Source organism: Scleropages formosus, chromosome 8 (assembly GCF_900964775.1).
Source record: "Scleropages formosus chromosome 8, fSclFor1.1, whole genome shotgun sequence".
Taxonomy (NCBI): Eukaryota; Metazoa; Chordata; class Actinopteri; order Osteoglossiformes; family Osteoglossidae; genus Scleropages; species Scleropages formosus.
This window is the reverse complement of record NC_041813.1, coordinates 14,725,792-14,742,980: the sequence shown is the minus strand read 5'-3', so window position 1 is coordinate 14,742,980 and position 17,189 is coordinate 14,725,792. Positions and strand designations below refer to the sequence as shown.

The following is a 17,189-nucleotide window of genomic DNA, read 5'->3' as shown; positions in this document are numbered from 1 at the left end:
AGGCAGAATAAAGGAGAAGTAAAATGAATAAGCAGGCTGGTAACTTTAAAGGCAACTGCTATGGGAACACATAAGGATCAGATGGCTAGGTGAACGTACTGCTCGTATTTGTGCAGCGTGGCCTGCAGCAGGCTGAGAGAGTAGATCAGGCCAGCAGCGAAGCTCAGCTGTTCCCCCACGGCCCCACGCAGACCAGCACGCTTCACGCAGCTCTCATTTAGCTCAAATTTCTCTTGTGCCTGCTTGCTGATAAGCTCCGCCTGCCCAAACACACAGAACAGCTGATGTGAGCAACAGTTCCTTGATACACCACTGCATAACGAAAACAGAATACATAAATGAAAGTAGACATAGTGCAATTCTGTTATGGGTCATAAGCACCTCAGTGAGAAAATACAGCTAAGATCCAGAAACGGAATCAGTGGGTTAAGAGGAGCCAACCGTAAAATAAAGCTTTTGGCCCCACCTTGCAGATAAGCCGAGGGATGAGCAACAGCACCAGGATGCAGTCATGGTCTCCACCATGGTGTAAAAAGGAATCTGGCATGAAGGAGGTAAGAAGAGACAAATGTCTGTTGGCCTGGTTCACCTCCACCTTCCTCAGCTCCATCTCAATGGCCTGGGATAACAGAGGAGACATACATACCACTTAGTGACTGACACAGACAGCAGGGTAAGACACCCCAGTCTGAGTTCTAGAGGTTTTCGTACCTTGTTGGCCAGATATGAAACATGTTAAAATGCATATTAAACATATTAATAACAGTAAGCCATAACTGTTTACCTGATAAATTGCTATAAACTACTATGGGGGGGTGGGGGGGTGGCACAGTGGGCTTGGTCAGGTCCTGCTCTCTGGTGGGCCTGGGGTTCAAGTCCTGCCTCGGGTGCCTTGTGATGGACTGGGGTCCTGTCCTGGGTGTGTCCCCTCTCCCTCCAGCCCTGCGCTCTGTGTTGCCAGGTTAGGCTCCGGTTCACCGCGACCCCGCTCGGGACAAGCGGTTCCAGCCAGTGTGTGTGTACTATAATATGTTAAGTGATCATCTTTAAATACCCAGTTCAAAGGCCAGGAACTTCTCCATATAGGAGACAAGACTCTCAGATTGAGAGGACTAAGAAGATGAATTATCTGCAGATATTTTGGATAAGGGGGTGCGGTGGCGCAGTGGGTTGGACCACAGTCCTGCTGTCTGGTGGGTCTGGGGTTCGAGTCCCGCTTGGGGTGCCTTGTGACGGACTGGCGTCCCGTCCTGGGTGTGTCCCCTCCCCCTCCGGCCTTACGCCCTGTGTTGCCGGGTAGGCTCCGGTTCCCCCGCGACCCCATATGGGACAAGCGGTTCTGAAAATGTGTGTGTGTGTGTGTGTGTGTGTGTATTTTGGATAATGGTTCAAAGAAGGACTCACCTTGGCATAAGCCTTAGTTTCTGCAAATTTGATCTTGAAGTCAAACATCTCAGCTGGAGGCTGCTGCTGCTGCTCCACGGAGGCCTCCTGCTGGCTCATCAGATCCCTGTTGACCTCCTGCAAAGGGGGATAAAGGAATGGTAAAACAAAAAGGAACTACAATATACAATCCTGAATGACTGCCCCTCCCTAAGTACCTCTGATCACTTGTAACACTGGTGGTTTCTCAGGTCTTTCAAGCCACTGATGGAAAGCTTTACAACTCCTACTACCAACACCTGCTGGTGCTGTGTGCTTTCAATATGATGATTATATCATTATGACCAACTTTACATAGTGATTTTCTAGTAAAACAGAATAAATAATTTTGGAAGTGGAATCTGGCCAGCCACAATTCATATTTACAACTGCAGATCATAAACCGTCTACCTCCATAGCTGTGTCTCACCTGCAAGTGTGCGGTGAGCTCACGGTACTTCTGAATGGTCTGTTGGTAGTCAGCTACCGTCTCCTGGGCTGCCTCCACCCTCTTCTCTGCCTCGCGCACCTGGGCTGCACCAAGGTCTAGCTGCTCACGCAGCTCCAACTCTGTCTCTCGGGCATTTTCCTGCAGCTCGTCATTCATCTCATTGATGGCTTCCTGAGGGACGCAGATGATATGGCAAGGGTTAGTTCTTGAGGGACAAGATGGAGACTCTGCAGAAGATTAAGGAATGGTATTGACACACAAAATACTGCAGGTCAGGTGCAGGATCTGTATGTTTGGTAGTTAATTTATATCTGTGTATAATCCTCCAGAATATTCAAATGAAATATACGTGCATATATGAAAATACTGGTGTTCTATGAAACCAAGGTCTGTAGGTTTATTACAGTAAAGCCTAGAGTTTATCAGCAACAGCACCTTTTTTGGTTTGTCAGTTATTTTTATATATATATATATATATATATATATATATATATATATATATATGTGTGTGTGTGTATACACAACATTGTTACAGCCTTGGCTAACTGCCTGAAGAGGTACACAAGAGAGATAGAGGACAGAAGAATAAACCAGATGCTCTCCACAGAACTATCCAAAGTGTACTCTCAGCGGCAGGGTAATAACATGAGAGCGGACCCACCAAGGTTGGAGACTGAGCAATACTGGAAAAACATATGGAAGAAGGAGGCATCACATAACAACGAAGCCCAGTGGCTAGTGGATCTAAGAGCAGACCACAGCAACCTCCCTGAACAGGATACAGTAACCATCACAGTGGCAGACATCCAAGAAAGAGTCTCAAGTATGAAGAACTGGACAGCACCAGGCCCTGACATGACCCACACCTTCTGGCTAAAGAAGCCAACTGCACTCCATGAGCGCCTGGCAACACAAATGAACCAGCTGCTAATGGATGGGACCCACCCTGAATGGTTAACAGAAGGCTGGACAGTCCTGATCCCGAAGGACCCCCAGAAAGGAGCAGTCCCATCCAACTATCGCCCAATAACCTGCCTCTGCACAACATGGAAGCTGCTCTCAGGTGTCATAGCGGCTAAGATGAACAGGCATATGGCTCAATACATGAGCGGGGCCCAGAAAGGAATTGGTAGAAACACCAGAGGAGCAAAACACCAGCTACTGGTAGACAGAACAGTCACTCGAGACTGCAAGACCAGACAGACCAACCTGTGCACCGCCTGGATTGACTATAAGAAAGCCTATGACTTGATGCCTCACTCATGGATCCTGGAATGCTTAGAACTATACAAGATCAACAGGACACTAAGAGCCTTCATCAGGAACTCAATGGGGCAGTGGAAAACAACCCTAGAGGCCAACTCCAAGCAAATTGCGCAAGTCACCATCAAGTGCGGCATCTACCAAGGAGATGCATTGTCCCCACTGCTGTTCTGTATAGGCCTGAACCCCCTCAGCCAGATCATCACCAAGACTGGCTACGGATACCGACTACGGAATGGAGTAAACATCAGTCACCTCCTCTACATGGATGACATCAAGCTGTATGCCAAGAGTGAACGAGACATCGATTCCTTGATCCACACCACCAGGATCTACAGCAATGACATCGGAATGTCATTCGGACTGGATAAGTGTAGCCGGACGGTAACAAAGAGAGGGAAGGTAGTCAGAACTGAGGGGATTGTAGTACCAGAAGGCAACATAGCAGATGTTCAGGACAGCTACAAGTACCTTGGAAGCATGGGAATCATGAAGAGGCCGCAAGGAAAGCAGCAACCGCCAAATACCTGCAGAGAGTAAGGCAAGTCCTGAGAAGTCAGCTGAATGGGAAGAACAAGGTCCGGGCTATCAACACCTACGCCCTGTCGGTCATCAGATGCCCCGCTGGCATAATAAGGTGGCCAAAAGAGGAGATAGAAGCCACTGACATCAAGACAAGGAAGCTCCTGACAATGCATCCAGCACCCTGAGGCTGTACACTAAGCGGAAAGAAGGAGGCCGAGGACTAGTGAGCGTCAGAGCCACTATCCAGGATGAAACAACAAAGATCCTTGACTACATCAGGAAGATGGCCCCGACTGATGAGATACTTAGTGAATACCTCAGGCAGCAGGAACCCGAGAAGGAGGACGAGGAAGAACAGGAAGCGTCATGGAAGGACAAACCCCTACACGGTATGTACCACCGGCAGATTGAAGAACTGGCTGATATCGAAAAATCATACCAGTGGCTGGACAAAGCTGGACTGAAAGACAGCACAGAGGCACTAATCATAGCAGCACAGGAACAAGCTCTAAGTACAAGATCAATAGAGGCCGGGGTCTACCGCACCAGGCAGGACCCCAGGTGCAGGCTGTGCAAAGATGCCCCTGAGACAATCCAGCACATAACAGCAGGGTGTAAGATGCTAGCGGGCAAGGCATACATGGAACGCCATAACCAAGTGGCTGGCGTAGTGTACAGGAACATCTGTGCCGAGTATGGGCCGGAAGTCCCAAGATCAAAGTGGGATACACCCCCAAGGGTGGTCCAGAACGACCAAGCTAAGATCCTGTGGGACTTCCAGATCCAGACTGACAAACTGGTAATGGCTAACCAACCGGACATAGTAGTGGTGGACAAACAGAGGAAGAAAGCCGTAGTGATAGATGTCGCCATCCCAAGTGATGGCAACATCAGAAAGAAAGAGCATGAGAAGCTTGAGAAATACCATGGACTGAGAGAGGAGCTAGAAAAGATGTGGAAGGTGAAGGCAACAGTGGTCCCCGTGGTAATCGGAACACTTGAGGCCGTGACCTAAGCTGGGAGAGTGGCTCCAGCAGATCCCGGGAACAACGTCCGAGATCTCTGTCCAGAAGAGCGTGGTCCTAGGAACAGCTAAGATACTGTGCAGAACCCTCAAGCTCCCAGGCCTCTGGTAGAGGACCCGAGCTTGAAGGAGTAAGACCACCCGCAGAAGGGGGCGAGTGGGGAATTTTTTTTTTTTTTTTTACACAAGTTACAAGACGATGAAAACAGTGCTGTTGTCAAGTGCTAGACTAGGTTGAAGTACTCCGAATTAATTACTTTTGTGTGTTGTAATTGTATATTATGTATTGCAATCAGTTTGGGAAGGGAATTAGCACTTAATTTATTAATAAATAGTGACATTAATTTTGAATGTGTGCTGTATACCTCTGTCAAACTAGCTGTAAAAAAATAGCAGTAGATTATGAAAGGCCATAAAATTTGCACTATGCTAGTGGAATATCTACCCAGCAGAAACTTCAGAAACAGCACTGGCTCCTGTGACACAAACGGTAAAGATACAAATTTTGACAGATTCAAAGATTTTAGAGTTTATTTATTTACTAAAGCTTGTTAACATAACATTTCAGGAGAAAGTATTTAACTGAAACACACCCACACACCTGTCAATCACAGAATGGCCATAGCTATGGCTGTGTCACACAACCTACCTGGACATTCATGGAGTTCCACTCATGGGGTCTCAACAGCCTCACTCAGCGGCAGCTTTGAGCCCTCCAGCAGACTAAGGCCAGTTGGAATGTAGACCAAGCACAAACCCACATGCACACTCACAGTTTGATACTTTTACCTCCTGAAATTGCATTTTTCATTCATTTATTTTCTAAAAGTGCTGCCTGGACTTGACTGTAAAAAAAATTACTTACAAATTAATTGCAAATTTTTTTTTGTTACCTTGAATTCTCATAACAGGGGTCTTTTTTTATACAATAGAAATCTGTACTTAACCATTTAAACAATAGTATAATTTTTACTGGAGCAATGGAACAATTTGTTATATGTATCCTGATCACAGGAGTTAGAGCAGCGGCAGCAAGGAATTGAAACCTGTTCCTTTCATTTCATGTACATTTATTCATTTAGCACTGTGAAGTGCAAGTGACTTTAAGGTTACACACACACACACACACACACACACACACACACACACACACACACACACACACACATATTGTCTGAAGCTGCTTGTCCCAAGCAGGGTTGTGGCGGACCGGAACCCAACCCAGCAACACAGGGCGCAAGACTGGAGGGGAAGGGGACACATCTAGGATGGGACGCTAGGCCGTCGCAGGGCATCCCAAGCGGGACTTGAACCCCAGACCCACCGGAGAGCAAGACCCGGTCAAACCCACTGCGCTGACCAGACAAAACCCGTAAGCTGACCAGACAATACATTGATGGTAAGATATTCACATCACACTCGTGGTACACTGTATGAGACTGGGACATAACACAAAGTTTTTATAACAGAATGCCTGATTCTGTACTCTCTTCAACCATGAAGCTGCCACTGAATATGCGATTAGGCGCATTTCTATGTGTGGTTTAAGAAAATATTTAGTGTGCATAAGCATACAATGCTTTTCACATTTTTTAAAAAATATTGTCATTATTTTAAATCATTCCTTTGTCAAAAACTGCACAATATTTCTGTCATTTACGAAGCTATGTATTGACAGTACAAAAAAATATTCTCACAATTGTACATGGCCAATCAAAGGCTTCAGTAAAGTTACTGGAACCTAGCTTTTCACAGGGCAATTCAGTAACAAGTTTCAACTGGAGATCCCTCACCATGTCTTCACAGCTCTTCAGTAGTAATTCCAGAGAGATGCAGGGCACCTGTGGGCTGCTTTGCTTCTTATATCCAGTTCATTCTATATAGCTATCATCAAGGCATACTCAGACTTTTGACTGTTACATCTTAGTATGCACTTTCCTGCTTTGTTAACACAAGAACCATCTGCCTATTCCTGTGGTAACTCACCTGGTATGCAATAAACACATTTTTTTGAAGATGCATGTATTTTTGTCCTTGATTGCAATGCAAGTTCTACAGCAATAAGGCCTAACAGGCAGGGATTGTTTTGTAAAGCGTCTGCATATTTGAACATTGATATATGTGAAGAAGTCTTCGTTATAAATCATCGCAACTGATGTTACTCAGTAAAATCATAATTCCACACAGATACCAAAAAAGGAACATGCAGGGAAGGAAAGGTTGCTCACCAGGTCACTGACTGTCTCCCGTAGCTCCCGTACTTTCTCCTCTAAGTCCAAGTTCCTCTCAGTCAGAGTCTCCACCATCTCCTCGGCGCCCAATGCAGCATCCACCTAAAAACATGTAACCACACACTCAAAAAGACCAAATATTGAAGAGTAAACTAGACTGGTGAGACAAAGTGAAATATGGGAGGCCTTTCCTGACTGCCAGATTGGCTAATTTAAGAACAGTAGAACATCAGCTGCGTAACTGCAGTTTATCTTTACTTTCTTTCTATTGCCATGTTTCCAGCATCACCTGTATTTGTTTCATGCTCTGTGTAACATTCTTCAGAAAATCTCCATAGAAAATTGATCATAACTGAAGCTGAATGGAATAAGGAACACACAATTCGTTCAAGATAACTCTGACCTCTAACTAAAACCCATATATTGATAAGGATTACAATAGTAATTTAAAAATGACTGATCATGCAAAGATCAAGGTACATGATACAAAAAAGAATCTCACAATGACAACATAATAGGCTTAAAGTTAGAGGGACTGGGGACCTGACCTGCTCTTTGAGTTCATCAATGGTCTTCTCAGCCTGCTTCATTTCCTCTAGGAGCTTCTCCCTTTGCTGCCGTAGTGTCTCCAGCTCGGTGTTCTTCTTCTCCATCTGCTTTTGCAGCTTCACATGCTCCTGCTTCTCTGAGGCTGATAGGTCCCGCATTCTGAAAAGAGGACCAAGGGGAATGGTTATCCCTTCATGAAAATAACTCTGGTAGTGACATTTTTAAGAAAGCACCTGATATCCAGCCAAATCTTCTTCTTAGATGCTATACAACTGTTAATTTACAGCAGTACTGGCATGGAGGCAACAAAAGAAACACCCTATTTAACAGTAACAACTAGATCCACAAAATAAATGGAAGGGGTAAAGCTCTAGTAAACATGAGATGTATGTTGCTTTGGAGAAAAGCATCTGCTAAATGAATAAATGTAAATGCAAAATGTAAACAAATGGTATCAGACAAAACTGCCACTGGACCACAGCCTCATCTGTAGGGCAAAGAATAGGCTACTGACCTGACCAAAGCTTCTTTCAGCCTGGCATTCTGCTCCTCCAGCTGTTTCACGTGGTAGCTGGAAGCTGCGCCATCTGAACCTGGATGGGGTTTATGGAAGTATCGCATTACATAAGCTCTATGCCTACGTTACATTTTTGTAAGAAGACAGCACACAGCTCACCTTTTTCTTCAATTTCATGCTTGAGGATCTCCAAGTCCATAGTCAGCTCTTCCACCTTCTCCTTGAGGGAGTCCACCTCCTGCTGCAGGGACTCTGCCCGCTCCTCTGCCATCTCCTTGTCCAGTGTGGCCATCTCGATGGCATCTGCTGTATCTGCCATCTCTTCCATGTAACGATCCTTAGCCTCCAAAGCTTCCTTGGCCTCCTACAAGATGTGAGGGGGAAAAGAGACCATCCAAATTTTTGCCAAATGCAGTAATGTACAGATCATACATGATTCTGTAACCAGATAAAACATAACTGTTTGATGCCAAATTACATCTTATTTTTATGAGATGTATTACAAACTTTATTGTTAAGGGGAAATAATATTTCTTCCAATGTTACTGACTGTGACCAGGACACAGTGGTAGTTTAAAAAAACCAGATGTCATAGATCTTACAGTATCTATTAAGATTCGGTTCCTCTACAGCTGCTCTTTAATAGCCTCCTACAGCAGTGTCACATGATGACTATCTGCAGTAAAAAAGTGCAGAACAGAGACAGAAGGACTGGACATATACAAACAATAAGAGGTTGTCAGCATTGAAGGAAACCTTTTGTTCACAACCCCCCTGAACCACGCTTTGGACTAAATGGTTATGACATAAACATACTGATAGAGATTCCCAAAGGCAAACAAAAGTGGACATGAAGGACAGCCTTGTCTCATACTGTGGGAGAATGGAAAGTATTTAGACATGAAATGGTTTGTTCAAACTAACACTAGAGGAGAGCTATAAAGATTACTTCATGTTACACCCAAAGGTGAGCTATTAAGCAATGCATGTACAGTAATATAAGAGAAGAGTGACCATCAATACTAATATTTTAATCACCAGTAGGTGATTTTCAAATTGTGAAGTTGAAATAGGTTTCAGTATGTTGTAAAGTGAAGAAAATATAAACTTTCCCTTCACAGAGAAGCCCTCAGTTTTTTGGGGAAGCGCAGTCCATTTTAAAGATCTCACGCATGGAACTTGGCTATGATATGCTTGGACACAGCTCATTTCTGGATCACCTCTGGGGAGAACACATTACTGCTAGAAAACATGAGATGGCTCTGCTCACTTTTCGCAGAAAGCACTGACTAACTGGGGAACAAGTCCTTTCTCAGGAAAAAAAACTAAATTAAATCTTTCACAAAAAACTGTGAAAAGAGGGATATGGTGTTGGTATGAGGGTGCTGAACCTTTGAGCATCTTTAGGGTTGTAACAGAGTCTTGATATGGACACTTAAAGAAAACCAGTTTAAAGAAAGAAGGAGGGGAAGCACACAGGGACTCTTTGGGATACTGAACACAACTCATGGTATTTCACATTCAGCTGTAGAGGCTAGGTAGCAGAGGCCAGAAGAACAGACAGGAGGGAGCTGTACTAGCCCAGGTGAAATAATGCCATAGGTTAGACCAGGAGCTGTCAGAGTGTGGTTTCAAGTATAAGGAGATTAAATGAATACCGTAAAGGAGGTATCTATAAGTCTGGGTTATGGCTTCTATATGGTATGAGGAGCAGATACTACAATCATTTGTTACTCCCAAGCCCTTGACTCGTGAGATGGATGAGATGAGTAAGATGTTCAGCTTGATAAAGCGGTCCTGACAGGTGGATGTGGCAACAGGTTGTTGTTGGATCTTGGTTTTAAACAGGTTGAGTTGTGGATGCTCAGCCATCCAGGTGGAGATGTCAAAAAGCAAAGGGGCAATGCCATATTCTACATGTCACCGGTGAGGGAAAAGAAAGGAGCTGTATGTTGTCTGGACAGCAGCAACAGGACAAGCCATGAAAAGTAATGACAGAACTTAGAGAAGCATTGTAGATGTGGGGATTACTGATGCAGAATATTGGTTGACTGTAAAAAAATGGTTTTGTTAAGGAAACAGCAAAATTAAAGGAAGCCATTTCTGTTTAGCAACACAGAGTTTGATTTTGTAGTGAGTAACACTTCCATAGGTTAGAAATGGGATGTATGAGCCGGAGGTGAAATGACAGAGTTAAGAGAGGAGGATAAGCATAAAGAAGGAGACGGATGGTGCTGTCAGAGGGCAGATCAGGGAAATGTGCAATAGAAGCAAGATTGGTCAGACCTGTAGAGAACAGCAGCCTTGTGGATAGCAGTAGAATTAGATAAGTGGCAGAAGGTTGGCTGCTTCACTGTCCCAAAGATAGAAGCCAAAATCACTCAGAAGAATCAACAAAGGGGTTTTCTACTGGGAGGGAGCGCAACAAAGTGCCCAGAAGCAGCAGAGGTCATCGAAGAATCAGCAGAGAGAGCCAGGAAAGCAACAGAGAACAACCACAGAGAGGATAGTCAGAGCAGTAGTAGAGATGGTGCAGAATCCAAATAAGGACAGTATAAGATGGTAGAAGACGAGAAGTTAAAAATTCCATTGTGGAGCGACAAGCAAACCTGTACCTCTGCCTCTGCCAGAGGGGCAAGGGTTATGGGTGAAAGAGAAATTGGTAGACAAGTCAGAAATCAAGTGAGAGATATGCCACGATGAAATAAGCCTTTTTTAAAAGCAGAGATGAAGGAGGATAAACAGAATTGTTAATAAAACACAAGCATTTTGGTCTGTGGTAACTATTATATAAATTACTTCAATACCTTACATTTTTTAAACGTTCGAGCAAAATGTACTTGTACAGCCATATCAGATATCCTACCAGTTAAGGATGTGGACCTGAAGTTTGTCAGTGCAAGTGCACAGTCAATCACTGTTGCAGTGTCCTTGAATCAGGTACCTACCCTGAACTTCTCCAGTAAACTGCCAAATTGTATGAGAGATAAGAATACTTTTGGTTCCCCATAAGATAAGTGACATCTGAATCATGACACAGATTAATTTCTATACTGCCAAATTGAGTAATATAAACCCACTATGTGCAGCGGGGAAAAAAAAAGCTGACTGGTAGAAAAAACACGGAAAGGAAGAGTTATAAAGCAATCAATAGGGACATAGGATGATACCTTTTTGGCTTCTTTCAGCTGCTTCTGTAGCTCAGCTTGCTGCTCCTGCATCTTGCTTTTCCACTCTTGCAGCTGTTCCAGCTGGATCTTATGTTTTTCTAGCTCCTTAAGTTTGGCCTTATCCTCATTGCGCTTCATGCGCAGCGTCTCCAACTTTTCCTCCAGGTCCTTCACTTGGGCCCGCAACATCTCTTCTTCCTGGATTTGGACAGGAGGTTGGGCACGGGGGGGGGGGGGGGGGGGGGGGGGGTGGATTGCACAGGGAAAGAGAAAGAGCAGAGCAAAAGCAAAATGAAACTGGGTTTCTGTCAGGTGTGACCCCAACTGAGATACATAAATCCTCCTCCCAGCAGCTTGTGCTGCTGTGAACACATCTTCAAGCTATGGTTTGAAAAAAATGAAACTGGAAGTCAGAATTTTGACAAATTCCTCAGACATCACACAAACTAAACCTCAATATGTAAGTACACCAATTTGTCATGTAACACCAATTCGTCACAATTTGTTACATAAAATCACCCCACAAATTCCTACTGGAAGGGGGTAAAATGGTCATTATATTTTACTGGGGGATTAGTTCCTTGGTGAAAATCACACAAACACACACACACACACACACACACACACACACACACACACACACACACCAGCTGAAGCCGCTTGTCCCATGCAGGGGGAGCCGGAGCCTAACCCGGCAACACAGGGTGTAAGGCTGGAGGGGAAGGGGACACACCCAGGAAGGGACACCAGTCCATCACAAGGCACCTCAAACGGGACTCAAACTCCAGGCCTGCCAGAGAGCAGGACCCGGCCAAGCCCGCCGCCCCCCCCTTGATGAAAATATGACACTAAAACAAAAGGTATTTTCTACATCACAATGATAATTTCATATCATTCAAAATATTCAATAATTCAATATATTTTATAATATATTGAACATAAATGTTGAACTAAAAACTTATTTCTAGCTTGCCTTTTGATGTCATATTAATTTTATATTTTCATTTATATGATTATTATTGGACTTTTGTGGAGATGGGAGCCTACTCTGGATGCATAGGGTGGAAGTAAAAATTAATCAAGAACAGAGAAATTTGACAATTGGCTCACAGCTGTTTAACAAATCAAGATTACAAAATCATTCCCTATGTCTTTCACTCTACAAAACAGACAGTTAGAATGCAGTCAGATGACATTAATCTGATCGCAAGTTTAAGGCTTCATTTACAATAGTGTAAGGGTATTAATATTATTAAAACTGTTAAAGATGCGTGGCAAACTCCTGGATGTACAGGACAGGACAAGGTACAGCCATCAGGTAAGGTTTACTAGTGCCACTGAGAAACATACCTGGTTCTAGGTGCTGGTGGTGTGTGTGCAAACAAGGACACACTAGGTCAATTGCAACACAGGCTTTCTGTGCCTTGGGCTTATCAAGTCTTGTGTTATAACACTAAACAGACTGGCAATTATTGAGTTACCTGGGTTCAGGTATACCTGAGATGAATGACCCCTTCTGCTGTCTTGCCACTCCAGAGATGAGCGACACAATATGATTTAAAATAAATAAATTAATGGTTACTTTAGTGATTGATCTTTGGGAAAAATATTTATTCTGCATTAGGTCTAAATTCATTGCATGGAAATTTGGCATCAATCCCCACAACAGCTGAGAGGGCAGGATTTATCATGCTGGAATTGGGCAGGGGAGCAGTTGTTACCTTGCTTGGGGTGGGTTGGGGCGGGTCTCCCGGTGACACAAGGTTTCCGCTTGGTGTAGGGATGATGGGTGCTGCCAGCGGGGTTTGGGCAGGAGTGCTGGGTTCGCTGCTGCTCATCTCCCCTGCAGAGGCAGAGGCTGACCCTGATGGGCCTGCCTTGGAGGTTGTGGCACCAGCAGGCCGTCCAGGCTGGGGAAGAGAACCCCAGTCATGCAAAGCACTGGTGACTGCTGCACTAGTCCTGGTATAAGCCGCTGAAGACAGCCGCAAAACGAAAGTGACCCTCACGAAAGCTCTTTAACAATTATTCACAACAAATAATAGCTACTGAAATATTACAGAGAGCAATAAAAATACAAAAGGGGACCTTTAAAATTTCAGTTTAAAATTAAAAAAGAGAAATCAAAACAAACAAAATGAAAATAAATCCAAAGGTCCCTGCTTAGCACCATATTTGTGATCCAACCTGTTCAAGGGGCTTCATCAACAGCAGACACTAAACCACCACAAAGTCTTTTGGTGTAAATAAGCAGCATCCAGAGCGCAAAAAGTTTGCATTAAGAAGAGATTCCAGCTACAGAGATTCCTCTTCAGGCTATGAGCATCACCAGTGATACAGGGAGTTACCACTGCCTATGGATGTACCCTAACCTTAAAGGAGGATCTCTTCTCTACTCATGAAGGGCTACTTGTGTGTTTCACCTGCCTCTTCCAGCCCAACTATTCTGAATGGTAAATCCCATCCACAAGCCCACAATACTTTGAACGACAGCTCTGACCCCCATGCAGTTGGTCTTTGGTTTAGTTATTTCACTCACTGTGCCGAGCAGTTAGGGGAGCTGTCAAGTTAGTTTGGAGAGGTTAGTTTAGTGATAGCTGTGCTCTGGCTGAATGGTGCACTAAGTGAAAAACCAGCCACAGGAAAAATAAAACAGGCAGTGCTAAAATGCCAGTCTCTGGACACTAGACCATAGGATCAAATGCATCATTAGGTGTTTCTTTCCACAAAGGACACTGTGCTATGCTGCAGTATCCATCTCCTCAACCGCTTTAATTTCACAAAATCATTTCAACAAAATTTGATACCAATGTCATACTTTTCAACATTTAAAATACAAACTAAAAATATACAAAAGTACAATTTTTGGATTAAAGGGTACGTATGGTCGTGAAGAAACCGAGTTTAAGACCCTCACTGCAGTTAATGGTTGAGGATGCAAGGATTCCTTTACTTAATTTTTTTGTGTTTTTGTTTGGAAAGAGCACACACACACACAAATATATACAGAATTATTTATATATTCCTAACCAACTGGAATACCCAGCTATATATATAGCATTGATTCTTGTTCAGAAGTAGGGTATGCTGTGACTTCAGGTCAATCCTAATAAGAGCCCTGGGAACCAGCCCCACCCCACAGGACCCCCAGAGCAGGTACTGCGCTCACCTTGGTGCGCCTGGTGGTGGTCTGGAGAAGACCAGGACAGGTTTTCGTAGAAGAGAGGGGGGCGCAATGAGATTTCAGGCACCAAGACAGGCAGGCAGACAAAGAGATAGACAAGGGAGTACGGGACCATGCCGGCCGAGGCAGGGGTGGCATGGGGCAAGAGGAGAAGAACAGACACGGTCAAGGTTAATGATACCAGTATGGCAAAGCTGAGCCCAACCTAAATGGCAGTAAAGCCTACATACAGTAATTTGTGGCATTAGAGGAATGCTCATTTACACACAAATGCATTGGTCATGCAAACTTAAAACCACAGACTCTTTACTTCCACACCTGGTCCTTTCCAGCTTCCTGTCTTTCTACCCTACGAGCCTGTCCATCCTACCACAATCCTACCAGTTCTTCCACAGCCAGTCCAAGGGGCCCTCATGCCAAACAGGACACAATGCTCAAAATGATGAACAGCTGTAAGGTTTACAAATGTTTGCTGTCTCTCACCACTGAACTCAAGTCTCTGGATGTTGGGATTAGAATCTGGATGTAAAGTAACACCTACATATTTAGAGGTACTAATCATTCATAGAGAGAGCTGATGGTAATTTAATATGCAAAAGCCCACTGGTGTGTATTTTTTTTTTTTTCTTTTTTTTTTTAAGTCAGACAACATATAAACATATAAAGAATCTAGAATCTGAAGGAATTCAACCTGGGGTTGTAACACAATTCCACCTAGAACGATGATACTATGCTGTCCATTACAATGTGACGGTAACTTCAATGATGTAATAAAACCCCTAGCCCAACTGTGTTGATGTAACACGGACACGTTGGGAATAATAGCCCACTGGTACTGCCAGTGTCTGCAAATGGCTCCATTGTTAACATGGGGGAACACTTCCTGCATACAGCCAGTCTGCAGCCTGGTTTTAACATAACCACACTCCAGCTTTGGTCCAATTATCAATTCAATCATTAAGTCAAAATATATAGTATAAATACTGAAGACTGGCATGAAGCCTTGTAAAATATCAATGAAAGACATGTTGGCATCTTCTCTCTGATTTATTTTACTTTGTCAGTTTGCTGTCAAAGTACAGCATTATTCTAAATTATTTTAAGTATGCAAAATAAGCATAAATAGGCATATTTTACCCGAACATGGTTGCTTATTTCCTTCCTTTATTTGGGATTTCACTCTTGCTAGTCTTTGTCAAGTTTGTCTCTATTACTGTTTTCTTTTTTCCAGGTTACTAAATTTTGTAATTTGTCACTGTAGGCACATGCAGTTTTTGCCGTGAAATTAACAAAATTTTTATTCATTCATTATTTACTTTTCAAAATTTTATGGCACTTGTAAAAAGTGAGGTACTATAAATGAGTGTGAATTATTGACAGTACAGACTGATTTATTTGTTTTATACGATCAACTTTTAAATATTCACAGCTCAATTGCTCCTTGGTGTAACAATGACTAAACATTTGAACAAAGCCTTATGAGATTATGTTTACTACTGACTGCAAAATAAACAAACAATACTGGTCTAGACTGCAGAGATCAATGGCCTATGAGGATAATCGGAACAAATAAAACTCATGCAATCGCAGATGTGCAGAAGAGCTGAAAACATCACTACACATAATGTTAATAAAATAGTTGGTTGAAAGAAATTTTAAATGGGAATTTTGAATAAGTTTGTCAGTGACTTTTACAATTGATTTATTTATACACCTGTACACAAAAATGAGAAATAAAAAGAAGCCCAAGTTCAGAAGATACGTAATGAAATTCTAGTACAATTAAAAACACCGATTCCAATATGGATTATAAAATAATGTATTGGCTTAGACTAACATTTTGACCCATTCAGTCAATATTTTCAGAGACCAAAGTTTCATCAGCTTTTTAATAACTTCCATTACTATTTCATAAAATTTCATGTGCATTAATCATAGAGCACATACTGGCTTCAATCTTGAGGTACTTTCTAAGATGCAGCGAATCCTTTTTCAGCTCCTCTGTTCAGTATATTAAGCTGGAAGACACTGCGGTGGGGACAAATTTAAACTTAACTAAACATCTGAATCACAGTTTAAGTTTTTGAACTAGATTTTGAAACGCTGACATCAGAAGCCCTAGACAGCTGAATTTCGAAGGAATGCAATACTTAGATGATTGCACGACTCAGAAAGCAGCAACAGCATGCCAATGAGACATACTACACATGACCAATGCCTTTGTGTTCTTGAACTGTTTGAGCGATTAATTGACACAACAAAGAACCAAAGTAAGTGCAGCCTGTGAAAGTCCATGAACAACCACAACAAAGCAGCTTTCTGTTTTGGCTACAGTCTAGCAGTTAAATGAGATCATGGACAGATGTCTTCATGCAAGTGATGGTGGCAAATGACTACACGAAACAGATGACTGCATTCGATGCACAAAAATTTGAAAAAGAAAACTGCACATGTCATGTGAAATAATAATAAAACATTTTACAAACTTAAGCAGCAGTGACCTCTGACAACCCAAGCAAGCCCCTGCAGTGCTCCAAAACCACCCCAATGGAAAACCTGAAGCTCACCCCCCCACATCACCTCTGTGAGAAAAACCTCACAGAGAGTACACCCTGACGAAACTATTGAACAAAAAATACAATGGTCTGAATGGCACACTTCACGCAAGTGTGAACAGAATAGCAATAAATGGATGTTACAGATGTTCCATGGTGAAGAGGGTAATCGAGTGGGCTCTGTACCTTCCTGGGTGCGGGTGTCTGTCTCATCATATTGGCAAAGAGGACAGACGCACAGAGGAACAAACAGAGAGAGACCTTCAGTCACAGCCACATCCAGAGAGTAAAACAACAA

General features: G+C 43.2%; 1 protein-coding gene across 7 annotated transcripts in view; it reads right to left on the bottom strand.

Annotated features, from left to right (window-relative positions):
- dctn1b (dynactin 1b) overlaps positions 1–17,189 on the bottom strand; it is an 88,380-nt gene that overhangs the window by 18,554 nt on the left and 52,637 nt on the right. For 5 of the 7 annotated variants that reach the window (XM_018754737.2, XM_018754733.2, XM_018754734.2 and 2 more), the window contains 12 exons: positions 17,078–17,095; positions 14,322–14,342; positions 12,874–13,062; positions 11,153–11,350; positions 8,142–8,346; positions 7,980–8,058; positions 7,465–7,624; positions 6,914–7,018; positions 1,853–2,044; positions 1,405–1,521; positions 467–619; positions 100–260 (listed from right to left, as the gene is read on the bottom strand). In XM_018754737.2, the coding sequence (XP_018610253.1) occupies positions 100–260; positions 467–619; positions 1,405–1,521; positions 1,853–2,044; positions 6,914–7,018; positions 7,465–7,624; positions 7,980–8,058; positions 8,142–8,346; positions 11,153–11,350; positions 12,874–13,062; positions 14,322–14,342; positions 17,078–17,095 (1,598 nt within the window). The remainder of the gene's footprint in view (positions 1–99; positions 261–466; positions 620–1,404; positions 1,522–1,852; positions 2,045–6,913; positions 7,019–7,464; positions 7,625–7,979; positions 8,059–8,141; positions 8,347–11,152; positions 11,351–12,873; positions 13,063–14,321; positions 14,343–17,077; positions 17,096–17,189) is intronic. The other 2 variants (XM_018754738.2, XM_018754740.2) reach the window with 1 other exon arrangement.